Source organism: Pectinophora gossypiella, chromosome 3 (assembly GCF_024362695.1).
Source record: "Pectinophora gossypiella chromosome 3, ilPecGoss1.1, whole genome shotgun sequence".
Lineage (NCBI taxonomy): Eukaryota > Metazoa > Arthropoda > Insecta > Lepidoptera > Gelechiidae > Pectinophora > Pectinophora gossypiella.
Window position 1 is genome coordinate 7,510,567 of NC_065406.1, and position 17,396 is coordinate 7,527,962.

The following is a 17,396-nucleotide window of genomic DNA, read 5'->3' on the forward strand; positions in this document are numbered from 1 at the left end:
TTCTCAAGATATATAAATAGAAAATATCCACGTCTAGGTCATGGCCAGATGAATTTGTGAATGTTTTGGTTTCGCTCTGATAATACTTTCTATAAGCGGCGTAATATTAGCTACAGCTTTATGAATATTTATCACAATTTTATGTGTTTGGCATTTAATCATAATTTATCTGTTCACCAAATCAAACTTAGTTAATGCCTTTAAGTGTTTCTGAATAACTACTGTTAAAGATTTTGGTGATTTAACACGGATTATCCATTAGGTTTATCTGCAAGAAACGCGACGCAGGAAATAATTTCACATGGTTGTGTCTAAATTCATTTGCTATAATATGCTTTCACGATTAAGTAACTTTTGTTTAGCCCTGTGATACGCTTCCTTTGTCGTAATGTGCACGAATTTCGGAGGCGACGGGCGGCTACCGATGGGGCATGCTAAGTAGGCGTTAATATCGAGTGTGTGCTTATGTTATGATGTGGATGACGCACCGCGAGGCGCTCGCCTTGTCGCGGTCGCGCGTCGCCAGTCTTCGTGCGCTGCGGCTATGGGCGCGTCCTGCTGTCGCCTGCACGGTTATAAATAAACTTCCGCGTCATCGCAGTGATAAAAGTAGGAGTTCTGTCTCAGTACTACTCCCTCTACAATTCTAAAGCCCATTCATAAGTCAACATTCCAACTGATATCGGCGGCCATACTTGCTTCTTATTAGAAGACTTAACGTAAGTTACTAAGGACATAATATATAATGTAATCCGATGACCAAATCGGCAACTCCGTCATTGTTCACAATACCCAAATGTAAAAATGCGCCCAAACAGGTTTCCTTAAAAGTTTTTATGGGTACATAAGTTTATTTTGGTTGTATGTACATATTTATGTACGTTATGGTTAAGGCGCAAAATGCTTGATATAAACAAACTTAAGCCACTATGGAACAATGTAAAGTTCTGTTCAAGTAAGTAGGCATCGGAACAGACTGGACTAACAAAGAGTAACAAAGAGTAAAGATAAATAAGTTGTAAGTACAAGTTTTACTTCTTTCATTCTCATCTTAAATCATGTGATTACGCTGCATTGTATCTATCTAATCTTTAAAATGAATAAACGTTATGGTTCAAAATGTAAATAATTACTTATAAGCCGTCAATTATACATGAATTACGTTATCTCTTACCTTATACTGACGTCCACTGAACTTCGAGTTGAAATAACTATAATTGTTTGTTACATAAAGTTGTCCATACATTTAACTCAAATGTATTACTCATTAGCTGAAGTGTGATTCGTATAAGGACATGTAACCATCACCTTTTCCTTATTGGGAATATAAGCGGCTCAGTCTGTGAACGGTTGCGTTACGCGAACCAAACGGGCCGTTGTTATGTCAAACTTTAAGAGAAGAAGTAGTTTACCATTTCTCTTCGGTGACCCGTATCGACCAAATGGGGATAACCAATCGTCTATTTTAGGGATAATATCCAGTATCGGTAAGTGGATGGGAAAACTACGTTCAATAAAGTATAGGAAAAATTGTGACTTATTATGCTAGTTAGTTAAAACAAAATGGCAGAGATGAAACAATGCGCCTGCAGTACTACGCAGTTTACCAGCTATTCAATTAAGGTAATCTGTGCTTCCTAATCTGTGCCTGTGCGGATGTGCCTGGCTCCGGAGTTGCGATACAAAGATTCGCCTCCAATTAGTACTTGTTTGGTAATTGTATGTAAATTTTGTTGCGAATAATCGCTATACAATCCGATACCACTTTAGAGTCGCAATGTAGTAAGATGTTTCAAAACTGCAATAATTTAAATAGTTTTGAAATCGGTTTATTTTTAAATCTTGAAATATTTGATATTGGTACATTTATGTTACCTACTTGACTGATTTCCAACTTTATTTAAAATGCAAAATTGGAAACATAATTTAAAATGCAAAATGTCCACGTGGTTTTGGAGTAAATTCCGAAGTAATTACGATAGCTAGCTTTTTTATTAGCTTAACGCTCTTGTAGAGTTCTACCTACTCGTATATCCCTGTTTTTTTCTTTTTTCGTCTCTAGGGAGGAACACTTCCAAGAATCGTTATAATTATCCTAAGCTAACAAATAGTTCTAATTCACATTGGCTGATTTCGTGATTTCTGCTGGGATTGTAGGCATGTATTTATTTATAAAGGCTTTAACTGTCTCGCAAATAGTGTAGGTCGCACGTAATACCTCTGCCAGTCGTTAAATAGTTTTGTCGTAAAAATGTATATAGCCCATTCACACTTCAAGACATTTTTGTTGCTTGTACTGTTGATTACGATGTTGCAATGAACGTCGCAAGTGTCCATTCGGCGACGTAGTGTATACGCGACTTAAGTCCCTGAACATTATGTACCTATTTGACGCTAATGAACCTGCCACCATACATCAAATGCATCTTGGGCGAATATGGGGAGTGGCGATGGGTGATGATAATGTCTCCCCGACGTATCCGTCTATGTCGATACCCTTAGCTAGTGCCAGCTTGTATGTATATCTTCTTTCGAATGCGTGGTATTCCATGTTCTGCAACCGGCCTAACCAACTCGACACGTGCACCTATTAGATATATGTTTAAAGCTAATGAAGGTATTTGTTTCCGCCAGAGAGCGAGTCAAGCAGCGAAGCGGGGTCCGGACACCGCGGCTCGTTGCGTGGCGCGAACAAGCTGGCCCGGCGCGCGCGCTCCTTCAAGGACGACCTGCTCGAGCGCATCTCCAACATGCGCTCCCCGGCGCAGCAGCACCATCCACCGCATCTGCAGTCTGCGATCAGGTAACCTATTGTCCATTGTGTTAATGAACGTATGTTTCCGTACGTATCATCATATCAGTCTACATCGGACGTTTTTGCTTTGAATCTCCTTTCTCGCGTGATACTTCGATCCCGTGTTATCTTTAAATCAGTGTCTTTCCTCAATGTCTACGATATTTTGGCCATCAATTACGCGAGTACCTACTGTATCACCTACCACTACAGTGTTTATGGGTTACGTACAAAGCGACGAAAGTGTGAATTATTGACGTGAGATTGTTACAAAACGACTTGTTTTAGCGTAGTTTCACCATGGCTCTCTTCACCCACGTCAACTAACCTTCTTCCAACCTTTATTGCCCATTGCGGATCAAATATTGTATTATAGATTATACAGAGTGTCCCAAGGAGTAGTGTTAAGTCGAAGTCCAGAGATAGTTCACCCCTAGGGGTACCCGAAACATAGTTATGCATGTTCAGCATTAATTTATTAACGGTTTAGAAGATATAACTCATGCTGTGATTTTTAGACGTAACGTAATTATTAATAGGTAATAGCGAAACCCTGCGATAGTGGTTTACTGTAATAAATAACGTTAACAGAGGAACTGTCTGGATAGTAACACGTGAATTTGGTATTGCGGTCAGCAAGCAAAGGCGTGATGAATGATGAGTATTGAGAAGACTTTAATGTGGCATTATGCAGGCCTATGACCATAATCTGTTATGGTATAAAGCTGAATGATGAAGCAAACTTCGATATTATATTAGGGCTGCCATTGTCAGATACCTATATGTCTTGTATCATTCGTACTCATTAGTTTTACTTCATCCGAAATTCTATACAAAAACCGTTGTAAATTGTGTTTAATGTTGTTATGTTTTGTTTTCATAGTAGATACCTAAATAATATAATGTTAAAAGAGGTGCCCTTATGACCCGCAATTAATAAGTCATTAACTAATACGTTTTCTAAAACTCGTAACCCATGTCGAAGTTACATCTCACTGAGAAAATTTGGGGAAGCCCGATCGAAGTAGCCCTAAAACGAGATAACGTAACAAGTTTTTACACCGCGCGCTAACTAAACGTGGCTTGAATTTGTAAAAGCTCATACAATTTTATTTAGGTCAAACAGTTCTTAGGTAACAAGTTAACAACTAGTTTTAATAATAATCTCACCAATATTAAATTTTACTTTTTCAAGTCGTTACTTTAAACGTAATGACTACTTTATACAATAATTATACAACTAAATATAACATTACGTAAAAATAGTGGTATTTCTGTTTATTACTATAAACTTAAATGGTCAACAGGGAAAATATTACTTCATAAACATGTTAGTTATTTATTAATACTTGTGTGAAAGCTGCTAATGTGTTACATGTTGAGTAATATAGTTATAAATGAGTGTAGTGTAAAACACATATTATTTTAAATGACTTCACACGATTTGAATAAGTAGTCTTAATTTGCATTGAGCCCACAAAGTATGTAGTAATTAGCTTAGGTACTGTTGTTTTAATTTTTTTTTGTTTTATTATTAGATTCACAAAATAATGTAATTTTAATTATACATATTAACAAATTGTTTTCCTGTAAGATTCTATGCCTACTTGTACTAATAATTCATACCGTATGCCTATTTGGGGATCATCCAAAGACCGAACAACAGTAGTATTTGTAATGCCTACAATATACAACACATTTTTTTACTTTATAGTATTTATTTATCATACTAGAATAGTGAATTGTTCTTGATTTCTATTTTGGTACTCCAACCCGCGTTTGTTTACAAAACTTATAGCAAGATAATATAAATGTTTTATATTATCACAACGTTATCTGGTTAGTTTGTACTGTAAGGAGGAATCTAACAAACTGTATTGTTTCTTATCTAAATTGATAAATTTACATGCATAGCTCTGCTATCTAGCTGAGTGACAGCAACGTAAGAAAGTGTCGCTCCTTCAACAGTTTTATCTCGGCCGCTGGTGAAAGAACATCGATGTTGCGTTGCGCCACACGACTATTTAAATTTCTTTAAATAGTTCCGCAATCGTATCCGTTGCGCTTACATCGAACGGTGTGAAGTAAGGGAAACAATTAGGCGGTGTCGCGGCTGGCGGTAGTCGTCGGGCGCGCGTGGACATTGCACTAAATGTGGCGGTGATTATGACTCACTATCGCGAGTGTCGCTCTCATTAGTGTAGTGACATTGTCCGCTGAAATCTCATTAGTTAGTGCGTGCACTGTTAAGTGATTACATTTCAATGTTCGCGCTCGGTCTGACGACATGACGTAAATTGCTTTAGGTATTATTTATTCTGTCTTCTAGACATGATTTAAAACACCTCAGTAACGTTTTGAAAGTGGTTCGAGTTGCAAAAGTAATTAGTGTGATCAAGTGTTATCTGTGTATTGTGCCTAAATGTCGAACGCAGTGCGGACGCCTGTCGGTGACTGGTTTAACAAACACACAAACAGACTTCACAGAAGATTTATTAACGATGGAAAACGGTACGGCATTGAGTTAGATAGATAGATAGATATCTATCTATCTAAATATCTATCTATCTATCTATCTAACTCATTGAGTTACTTATCAAAATTGTATTATTATGAAAATATTGTTGAAATATCTAATTGCGATACTAAATGATAATGTAATGCAGAATGTAATATGAATGAGTGCCTGTACGAATTGATGACGATTAAATTTTAATAGTCGTGTTTTGTTTGTACATGCAAAGTGCGTAAGGTGAACCGGGACCTCCTACTTGAATATCTAACAAATAGCTTGGTGTTGTTATTCGCGATGTGGTGTGGGTTTGCATGCAAAACAGCTCTTTCGCAACTTAACACATTCTTCACAACGACATTTTTAAGTGGGTTTTTAATTATGTACTGCAATAAACATTAATAAATGACTTGTTTAAAACGAAGTACCTCAAATACATTTTGTAGCGCTTACATTATATAAGGCTTTACTACGATGTTGTAACATAACGAAGCTCTTTTGGACTTGTACCATGTCGGAGAAAGTTGAATGTAAGTACATAACACTAGCGATAACATTAAAAATATCTTTTTACACATCTAATCTATAGTGCTAATCATGATTAGTTTATAATTTATTGATATCTTTATATTTTATTTATAGTTGTAGTTGAAAGTACTCACATAATTCTCAGAAAGGAAAACATCTGTTGCTGTTGTTATCATTATGGTATTATCAATCGTTTAACAATACAGTCGGTTCGTCAGCTGTACAAGTATGTCAGGACATCCACGCCTTATCTGGGCCTTTTTTATAGGCTCCGAAAGTGACTGGTCATCCATCATGTTACTTAACACGGTTGCGCAAGTAAACATTTTTGGCACAGTGCTTCATTTTATTTTTGTAATAGTGCAAATGTAATTCAATTTTATAAGGTCTACTTTTCGTATTCAATAATAGATATTAATTTTACAGTGGTAACTTCCAGAGTGTAGTATAAATTCTTGAGGAATGTTCATTACATTGATTATTTATTTAGTTAAAGGACTTTCCCTGAGGGTGGATGGATTTTTTTTACTTTCAGAGAACATCCCAATTACGAGCAAATCGGTAGGTACTTAACCTTCGGCACTCTACTTACACTACTTCTGACAATCAAGTAGGATCAGTCATAAAACTATGCAATGATGTCGCCTATACTCATTTAGTGACTGTGCTACTGTAACTTTGATTCGCGTCATATTTATGGCATACTAATATTCCTGAGGGCCTTCAGCGCTCCCCGTTTCTCCGGCCACTTAGTTAATGCATACTGAGGGAAAAAACTCGCATCTTGTGGTTAAGTCTTTATAGGTTTTTCTTATATTGATTTATCCGGTACCTACCTAATTAAATGTATGAAGTGTTGATGACTGATGTAGGTGGAGTATGACTCAATTTAACCAACAATTTTTTTTATTTCAGATCACATTCCCCGCTTAGTCCGAGGCTTCGGAACATGGGGACGAGGTCTGCAACCGCGGAGGAGGGGGAAGTCACGCCTGCCAAAGAACTGGAACGGCTAGTCAAAGAGGTCGGTCTAAACCTAACATTTCTTTTTATCGTGATCACCTACAAACCATTCATCCGGCAAATTACGTCCATTGTTGTCGGCGAACTAACTATTTTTTATCAATTACAGGTTACATTTGGCTTGAAACACTTTTCTGATGTTATTACCAAGAAGAAGCTGGAAATGTTGCCGGATAATGGCACCATCGTTTTCGAGTCGATCGCTAATATCCACAAAGGTACTATTATTAATAATTGCTAATTCGTTCAAGTAAGTTCAATGGTTACTCAGTTGGAAGTACGGGTGACTCATAAAAATCTAGAAGTACTGAAGTCGCGCGTAACTCTTTTGGAATTTAAAGAAAATGTACATATTTTTTAGGTGAAGAAAAGTATCTTTCAAGTTCAAATGAACTAGTTTCTGGAAAATAAACCACCACAAAAGTGTCAAAATAGATTGTAGAAGTTCCAGAGTCCTCAACATTAGTTTTTGCTCGCCCTTGATTAAGAAAGTGATTTGTGTATGATTTCTAAAGTGACGTATTCCATTGCAGCCACAAAACCGTACTGCGGTAGATCGCCACAGCTAACAAGCGCAGTGAAGCGTTTGTGTGGGGCGTTGGCGATGCTCATACGTCTGTGTGACGAAGTGACGGTCGTCAGTTTGCGCGCTGACGCGAGTCACGAGGAAATGGACACGTCTGCCGAAGCCCTGTCTACTGAACACGTGAACTCGGTTGTCAAGGGGCTGACGGCGGCCGTGGACGAAGTCGCAGCCCTAGCGCAACAACACATGACGCGGCCCGCGCTCTCGCCGCGACCAGCGCTTGTTTCGCCCCGCGCTTCCACTCAGAGAAACTCTTTGCCCGGTTTGTATTTTGTCTTTTTCTCTGTATATGTATAAGAGTGCGAAAGGGAGTGGTGGAAGAAGTTCTTATCTAGTATTTTTATAACTTATTAATAACCAGTAATTTATATTCTAGTAGTTTTGTTTATTACTTGACAGACAAAATGAGAATATAATTAATTCAAAATGGACAGAAATGCTGACACACCATTAAACAGTATGCGATGACATGTATATTCTGTTAATTCAGCGTAACGTCCGTTTTAAAGATGTATAAAATCTTCGAAAATGCAAAAAGTAGGCAGAATAAATGGAATTTTAAGTAACTTACTAATGTCATCGCAGATATCCCATTGACGCCGAAAGAAAGGTCGCTATTGACCGGTGAAGGGTCTAATGAACCAACCGGCGTGCGAGCGTCGCACTCCTCGGAATCCGTGCTAGATGCGCCCGATTCACCCCCGCCAAAACCTGCGAGACCTAACAGGTACGTCGCTATACGATAGTCTGGTATAATCTTCCATAATGCAATAGGTTGGATAAACATATAAAATATAGTTCATGACCGTAATTATCGGAATAGGTAGAATTATAACTGACCGCAAGTCACCCGTTAACACACTTGACATTGAAGTTGTAAGATGTGGTCTCAAGTTGCATGTGGTTAAATAAAACTTGTACTATTCTAGGGTCCTTAAATAATTTCTAAAAAAATTAAATATTGCAACTATCAATAACACAGTGAAGTTTAATTTAATATATTTTAAAGACGTATTATTTGCTGCCTAAATGACGATAAAAACTAGAAGCTCAAATGTAGGCGGCAGCACTGTTGAGTGTTTTGACAGTTCTCCATACTGTTCAGCTAAAATTTGTGATAAATTGCTATAAAATGTGGAGTAACGTGGAGTGTATCCCGTCTGAAGGATGAGATACGATAAAGAAAAGCAGCCATTTGGAAAAGCGCAGATTTGATTGAAAATAAGTTTTTCTAAGTTTTCTTTCCGTTATTTAGTGATCACTATGATTTTGCAGTTAAACACTGTACAAGCGGGTTACAGTGTAAAAATTTTACTCAATAGTAGAGACACCAGATGACAGAAATAGGCAGTTTTTATCCTCTTTGAGCAACGGCCCGGCTAAACTGATTTTGATGAAATTCCTGTCAATTGATCAATCGGGTGTCAAACGAGTTTTCTCCATTATAAATATTAATACATGAGAAATTGCTGTTACAATCTAGTAAGAATTATCTTAAAATAGTTTCTAGACGGTTTGATAAAGTTACACTCATGTATAATTCATTTTATTCGTAACAGCGTAAGAATACAGGTTTCATGGCAATATTATGACATCTAGGACGTTAACTTTCGGGTTGGCGTTTATATTTTTATAGTTATTGCTGTATCGATAGTAAAAGTGTTTACATCTCTGTTACAGGAAAATCGAGTTAGCCCCACCTCTGCCTCCAAAGCGCAAGTCTGCCAACGACAACTCCCTTCTAGCTCTGTCTATCGACCGGTTCGTTGCACTTAGAAAGTTTATAAACCCTGATTTCATTGCCTTATTGCCTTGTTATAGCAACATTTATCAACCTGTTCTTGGAAATTTAGTTGCGCTTATCAGCACGTGATGAATAAACTTTATATGTTTGAAGGAATCACTCACTTTTGTTTGTTCTATTTATCATATAAATTACAAGTAAAACATAAAATAGCATCACGCTTTTAACCCTGAAGGTTAGGCAGTGGTGTATAGTATATAGACCCACTCCTCGTCATCCATGTTTAAGTCCCATGTAATAGGCGGCGAGCGTATTGCCATTAACCGAGCACAATGACGTCAGTATTGTGTATCATACATACCTTATGGTATGACCAAAAGCGGCCACAAGATGTTCATGAATTTTGGCTCACACTAAAAAAACACTTAGGTTATTACTTAAATTTTAAGTATCCACAATGTGTTGTATTCACTGGCCATAATGAAACTGACTGGTGATGATTTGTCTAAAACAACTCAAATTAGCACATTGGAAAATTAGCGAAGTGAGAAACAAAGACGGCATACCCCGCTTTCATATGGAAATATTGATGCCAAGGAGAGAGAGAGAAATATAATGTGCGAGAATTGTTGATAATTAAGTAATTTACAGAGTTTATAGTATGCCATTGTTTGCAGGCTATCACTACAGTCTCACAGCAGTGGTTCGCTGGACTCCATGCTGAACGTGTCCAACGACGAGACGAACAACCACGACTCAAACAACCACGACCACGTGTTCGCTACGCCACCTAATTCGGACATAGGTATGTCATACGTTTCTTATTGTCATATTTTTCTTTCTGGAAACAGGGGGGTTAAAAAGGCCACATCAAAGCAATTCATCCAAAAAGCAATATTGTTATTCGACATTTGTTTGCATTGCGCACTTACTTGTATATTCGTAAATGTCAAATTGCAATATTGTTTTTTTTTTTAGATGAATTGCTGCGATATAGCCTTTTAAACCTCCCAAGTTGATGTCCAACGCGTTATCAGGTGACATATTATCTTGATCTGATAGTGAGAATATTTTTGGCGTATGGTGGAACACAATTTCCAAATTAATTGCTAAGTCAATGTCGCCAAGTATTTGACGAGGTTGAAGGCAGTAATAGGGCAGCGGTTATTTATTGTAAAGTGAAAATTTATGAGACATAAAATAGTGTGTTGATTTGTCCATAGGTATTTAGCATTACATAACATAGCATCTCTCTATCCATCCATAGGGAAGGCCCGTGCCCCAGCAGTGGGGACGTTAATGGGCTGATGATGATGATGATGATGATGAACATAGCACCACACTTGTATCCCCAAAAGGATAGGGTAGAGGCGAATATTATATACAGCCACTCCTCGCCAGTTAAATATGAATTATTACGTTTTTTAAGAACAAAATTTGTATGTATGAAGAAATGTAAGTTAAAAGAAGGCTAATGCTTTCACCCGTAACATCCTATCGACGTGCACTTTAATATATTCAAATAATACAAATATATTGTTAAAATTGCAGGCATAATGTGCAGCTGTAACAGCGGGAATGAGCTGCGCGCGTCTCTTGAGTCGCACGAGTCTCAGCTGCACGCGCATGCGCATGGCAACCACAATCGGTATGTCTACCAGTATGTACGCACACGTTTTATTTTATTTCGCGCTTCTTACATCACCACTCTTCAGTATTTCCTTTACGAGTCGGCCGTACCTCAATGCACCAATTTCACATGCCATTATGAAACTGGTAATAACGATTGCTTTTTAACCAATTGAAGAAAGAGTTCTTCATAAAAAGAAAAAAGAAAATTGATAGTGATAAGTTTTATAGAGGCCGTTCGACGCCAATATATTTTTTTTTTGAGGTACTCCAGGCTTATTCTTTTTCTATTCATGCATGTTTATTTCTTTGTTTTTTTTTTAATGTGCAGTTTATATTAGACGTGTTTTTTTTTTCTTAATTTCCTGTCCATTTCACTGCATGGATGGTGACAGTGAAATCGTCGTTTACGTTTCATTCACCTGTCTATTTGTTTTATAGATTCTCTAATGAGTCTGGCTTCGTGTCAGTGGGTCACGCCGAGATGTCCACGGAACACAGTTTCACCTCCTCGTTCTCTTCACACCACTACACTAGTCATACTGACAGGTATATTTTTTGTTTACACATTGTTTGTTCTTGTTTGTTAAATGTTTGTTTGTTCACGGATTTGTGGTGACGCAATTGACTACAGATTCGTTTGTTTTTAATGTCTTCGTATATTGTTTATAATTGTGGTTAATGTATGGTTTTCACGATGTTTGTCACCGTTTGTTGCGGTCTGTAGCCACTGGGTTAACTATATACCATCCTCATGTTTTCACTACACATCAATACTTTACACATTCTTTATTCTTCTTCTATCTCTAACTGTTTTGTGTTCTGTCTTCAAGCTTTATGTTATTGTTTTTGCAGTACTTTTGACAGTACAGACTGTGTGAGCGAAATGAAGTGCACTCTACAAAGCTTTGAACGAAGCATGAATATTATGAATATGAACAGTTTATCCACGCACCATTCGTCAAAGTAAGTGTTTGATATGCACACGTTGTTTGTGTTCTATTTCATAATTATAATACTATTACTTAAAATTGACATTAAACAACCTGTAAGGAATATGTAAACAGAGTTTATTCACAGCAATAAAATAAATTTACGTTTACTTAACATAATCATGAAATATATCTTTTAATACTGGTTGCGTAATACTTGATTGTTGTATGTTGTGTCATTACCGGATAAAATGAGAGGTGTATTACAGATTTTATTACTCGCATTTAATTTTTGATGTCACAGACTTAATACATCTCACAATCGTTGTTTCTTCTTTATTAGAGGTTTTCACTTAAACCGGTAGTCAATCATGACGCCGCGGAGCGAGAAGAAATACAATTGACCGATGCCTTTCGCTAAGTTTGTTTCTTCCACCCGGCAGACTGTTGAAGGACGACTGACATAATTTGGTTGTTTTCGTAACGTGCTTTATGTTTGCAGTAGACTGGCGAGCATAACGTCAGACGAGAGCGAGACGCCGCCGGAGCTGCCGGTGAAAACGCGCCGGAACATTCGCGCGGACGTTCAACAACATTTCCCCTCTGTCGAAATCAGGTGATTATTACCCCATACGACCTCGACTGTCTTATCGTAACTGAAGTCAAGGTTACCCAACTACCCAAGTTAGACAGAGTGAGACGTGTTTTTTCCGTTATTACCTTTCCTTGATTTAATTACTAAGCGTGAACGCCTTGGTAGTGCGTGCCAGTGTCAGTGAGTTTATCATTGCGCGTGCAGTATTGTGATACGTTTGAGTGTGTAAGGAAGTAGTGTGTAGTATAATAGACACTTCCTCATTGTAATTTTGAAGTCAAGGGGAAGGGTGACCTATTGGGACAGTTCCATTGGTGATCAGGACCAGTTTCTCATTTCATTCGTACTGATTGATTGAAAGAGGTAGAAGTAATATAAGTTCCTTTATTATTCAAGTTGTTGCGAAAGTGAGACACCTGCCAAGGTGTAATGTTAATAAAGAAGTATATAATAGGCACAGGTCTCCCCTCGATAAACGTTGGCTCTACTGTAGATTGATGGGGGTGTTTGGGCTAGTAGCCGCCTAACCCAGCAGTAGGACATATACAGGCTCTTTACAATGGGATGGATTGTATACGAAGTGTGTGTGTTGCAGACAAAGCCCGGTGTGTTCGCTGCACGGCGAGGCGCGGCCGCATACGCTCGCGGACCACCATCCGCCGCGCCCGCCCCCGCTGCCGCTCAAAAAGAAACACAGTCAGTATCTCAAATACTTACCCTTCACATAGTACACTACACAGTAAAAATATTATTATACAGTTCTCGTATTACACTTGTGTGTATAATAATGTTTTTATTATAACACAAAATTAAAGGTTTGACCAAAAAGAGCACAAATTATCGTACGTAGTTTCCCTATAAGTTCTTCTCTATAACCACTTAAAAACTGCTGCAGCTGTTATGGTTTCTTTTGTGACCTCTTAATTTTTTTGCCAGGCATAAAAGTATAGATCTAATTTGTTGAAGGAACATTTTGAAGTTTAATTATAGGCTCCAATATAGATATTCTGTTGCTCTAAGCACTTACTAGTCGCAACTCCACGCCAACACCCACCTTGCACACACTGTTTAACTTGACAAGTTAGTAAACATACAACTAAGATGAAATGCTAATCTATACAATGTTTCCTTCACAACAATAAGTAAATTCTATAATGTGAACTTCATTGGAATATTAATGAGATAATGATGTATACAACAACATGTTACAGTGATGTCCTTTATTAAGGTTAAGTTATATTGTGTGACTTTGAATCTATAATGTTTCCCTTTAGTTTATTTATCATTGCTTAAAGGTTAATCTTATCGTTCGTACATCATACACTTTACCTCCTTATAAATGTATGGAGCGTTCACATTAAATCGATAGTCAGCCGGTCACTTTGAACGTAATATGGATTCGTAAATTGCCGTCATACTAATTCGATAATGTACTAAAATGTAACACAAAGGTACACTTTCTGCAGGTACAAATATCGCTCATAGTGGCTTGTACTATACTTCTAATGTGACCAAGTCAAAACTATATCATGCACGATGCTGTAATTGATATTGGGATCACGTAGCACATGTATATAGCTGTGGGCGCCTGCCAGTGTCTGGTAAATTAGGGAAAGTAATGGTACAGTAAAATCGAGGTAGCCTACTTCAAGTTTGACAATGCCACCTGCTACCGTAACGCGTTTTCTGTTTGTGTCCTTACGTATTATTTTAAACAAATAGTGACGTAATAAAATTCCTAATGTGAAATTCGGAGTAGTATACCTGTGTTGTACCATGGGAGAAATAATGGCATGTTTGTCTGTTGTGTCGGTGCGGCGCCGCAGTGTTCCAAAGCGTCGCGTACAGTGGTGAGTGGATGCATGAGAAATGCCTAGTGTACGACTAGTCGATGTGGAGCAATGACGCCTTACTGCTCGTTGAGCGACCTCCAAGCTGCAGACCACTGGAGACTCGGACGCTTAAGCAGCTTCAATCACACAAGCGAATTTTGAGCTTAGGCGTCATCGTCGTGACATTTCGATTTATTGGGATCCTCAACTTGTATTTGTATTTTTCATACGTCGAAAACACTGCCCAATTCATTGAAATATCCAACGACATAGTTCGACTCTTACGCTCGAAAAACACTTGTAAACCTTTACATTGTTAGTTAGACAGTGCTCACGGTCAATGTTACAGCTTGCTTATCACGTGCGAGACGTTCACCCATCTCTTGTATTATTGGCTTACGCCGCTTTAAATTCTACTTGTTAACAAAGGCGGCATACAGTAGTTCATTATCGCCTGAAATGATGAATCTCATTAGTGTTTCATACGATCATGCTGCGCCCTTGTTTAGTTTTATTTCGGCAGTCAAGTGGCTGCTATCGTGTCTCATTTAGCATCCATAAGATCATCTACGAAGATTGTTCTTATTTTCATTATTAACATAGGTTCGCATATTTTCTCATATTCACGTTTTTTTTTCGATTGAAGATTACACTGTGTCTGTGACTTAGTATTTTTGCGAGTTTAGTTGTGATTGTGTTTGAAGTGGAGTGTAATGTGTTGTTTGTTTTTAGTAATGGCGTATATGGAGATGTTCGGGAATTGCAGCCATCCGCCAAATAACGCCGCCGCGCCGCCTGATATGTTCCGACACTCCATACATACTTATAATTTGGCCAGGTAAAGTATACTCTTTCTTTTATTTGTATTTGATTGCTGTCATTATTTCATTGTAATTGTGATGTATCTGGAAGTGTTATGAATGTAACATACATGTATACTTTATTTCTTCATAATCGAATAATAGGTAGCCGTCACATCTATACTACAGACTATTCGGGGCAATTTTATCAAAGGCTGTAACTAAACATAATATTTTAAATTTATTTACTGTAATATTGTTTATAATTACAGCGCCCAGCATGCAATTGGAGGGATCAGCGTTCAAAGGCAACAGCAAGTTCAGCGCTCCATCGCCCAGTCGCTCACAATACAACATTTCGGCACCCCTCCACTCAGGTACGAAAAATACTATGCAAACGTTTATTATAATTAGCGGTTAGCTGTTCAAATAAAAAAAAATCGGCAAAATATACTGACAAGATAGAAAAAAATACAGAACGCGGCAAAATAATGGGCATCGAGCTTTGGAAAGACATAACCGGCTAGTTTCGGCTGTATTGAGCGTCAATGTGCTTGTAGTCCATTAGAAGTTACTAGAGCTATGATTTAATGTGTTTATGTTTGTGAACAGTGGATCAGAAGACAGCGTGAACATGATTACGTCGTCGGGCACTAGTCCTGTGCCACCAGAGCCCCCGGCGCTGCCGCCTAAGATGAAGAAACAGGTATTTATTATCGATTACTTGTAACATTCTTTCAATATACACTCGTCTCCCCAAAACCAAAACAGTTGTACATACGACCAGGGCGGTTAAAAAGGTCACATCGAAGGAATTCATCTAAAAAAGCAATATTGCAATTTGACATTTGCGCATATAAAATTAAGTGCGCAATGCAAACAAATGCCAAATAGCAATTGCTGTTTTTAGATGAATTGCTTTGATGTGGCTTTTTTAACCCCCCAGTCCTGTTTCTGTATTTCCGGTCCATATAGGAAAATTTATTCGACGACATTGATAATACAAAATTAATTAATATAATATGTCTATATGTGTATTCATATTTACAGCTTCAGATGCATTCGAGCAACGAATTGATACCGCCGCCGTCGCCGCGACCGTCCTCACATAACAGTTCCGCTGACGAAACTATTATGAACAATGTTGTAAGTTAAAAGTTTTTTTATTGTTTCATATTTGTTTTGTATTCGCGCATGAGCCATCTCTACCTTTATATAAAAACTGCACTTGGATTAGTTAACAATAATTTCTAGGGAAACTTTATTAATATGTCGATTTTAATGTTTGTTTTGTAATTTGCAGAATTCAGATGACTCGTTTGGGAGAGGGACGACACCATGCAAGTTTCCGCTTGAAGATGAACTGGAGATGCTTGTTCAGCAGCCGACACCATCGCCCGTACCCTCACAGGTTAGTGATATGTCCGCTTATGTATCTTAAACTTATTTTAAGTTGCTGTGCCCTAGCAGGGTCCATGATAAGGCCTTTGTCTTGTATGTATACCGCTTCACCATATCTATGTACCACATGGAACGCAATAAAGGTTTTGATTGGTTTATTATCTTGTACATGGCATAACATAAACAGCCTATATATGTCCCACTACTGGGTACAGGCCTCTCCTCAATCAACCGGATGGGGTATGGAGCAAACTCCACAACGCTGCCCTACTGCGGGTTGGTGGTGTCTTTTTACGGCTAATAGCCGGGAACAATGATGCACGGAATCATCGTACTTTTTCAGCAATCAGGTGAATCAAGCCTGCAATGTCCTTATCAAACAAAGGACAGTTGTGCAAGCCATATACATCCAATGTTTAGGCTTTATCTGCAACTCCTGCAGTTTAATTGTTATTGAGCCTATATTGATAAACATATACTTTTATTTAAATACACTAACAACAAAAACATTTGGGAAACTATATCCAGTTCAAAAGGAAGAGGTTATGAAATGTTGATTAAATAGAAATATATTTTAGCATATAATTAATGTTACAAAACTTTGGCGTAACGATCTTGATCAACACTGACGCGGAGGGTGTTATTTACCTCATTAGTAGCAGTGTTTAGTCAAGGAATTTTCTCGCAATATTATGTAATAGAAGAAAAGAGCCTAACACCCGTTTTATAAGATGTTAACTTGAAACTTCCTCCTGAGGGTTTCTTCTCTAACAAAGCGGATAATAGAGAGATATCGTAATATGAACCAATCATGGTGGAAACCACCCTTATTCCTTATTTTAAATTCCATCACAAAACATAATATTACGCATGCAGTTGTATAGCAATACACCGACTTCTCGCCAGGTATGTTTAAGTCGCATATAACAGGGGGCGAACCTATTGTCTGGCACAAATCTGGGAAACCGAGTGATATCAAAACGTATAACCTAATGCCGAAATTTCCAGACAATAGCTAAA

At 37.9% G+C, this 17,396-nt stretch overlaps 1 protein-coding gene across 17 annotated transcripts in view; it reads left to right on the forward strand.

Moving 5' to 3' along the window:
- The window catches only part of LOC126381993 (guanine nucleotide-releasing factor 2), a 34,322-nt gene that overhangs the window by 8,520 nt on the left and 8,406 nt on the right, over positions 1–17,396 (forward strand). For 5 of the 17 annotated variants that reach the window (XM_050031662.1, XM_050031649.1, XM_050031650.1 and 2 more), the window contains exons 2-19: positions 2,635–2,803; positions 6,750–6,858; positions 6,967–7,075; positions 7,391–7,705; positions 8,029–8,170; positions 9,124–9,204; positions 9,865–9,992; positions 10,739–10,847; positions 11,258–11,365; positions 11,672–11,782; positions 12,251–12,364; positions 12,939–13,039; positions 14,170–14,193; positions 14,908–15,013; positions 15,248–15,352; positions 15,588–15,681; positions 16,026–16,121; positions 16,279–16,386. In XM_050031662.1, the coding sequence (XP_049887619.1) occupies positions 2,635–2,803; positions 6,750–6,858; positions 6,967–7,075; positions 7,391–7,705; positions 8,029–8,170; positions 9,124–9,204; positions 9,865–9,992; positions 10,739–10,847; positions 11,258–11,365; positions 11,672–11,782; positions 12,251–12,364; positions 12,939–13,039; positions 14,170–14,193; positions 14,908–15,013; positions 15,248–15,352; positions 15,588–15,681; positions 16,026–16,121; positions 16,279–16,386 (2,129 nt within the window). Of the gene's footprint in view, positions 1–520; positions 720–1,345; positions 1,488–2,634; positions 2,804–4,787; positions 5,306–6,749; positions 6,859–6,966; positions 7,076–7,390; positions 7,706–8,028; positions 8,171–9,123; positions 9,205–9,864; positions 9,993–10,738; positions 10,848–11,257; positions 11,366–11,671; positions 11,783–12,250; positions 12,365–12,938; positions 13,040–14,169; positions 14,194–14,907; positions 15,014–15,247; positions 15,353–15,587; positions 15,682–16,025; positions 16,122–16,278; positions 16,387–17,396 lie in introns of those variants that run through there. The other 12 variants (XM_050031655.1, XM_050031666.1, XM_050031664.1 and 9 more) reach the window with 11 other exon arrangements.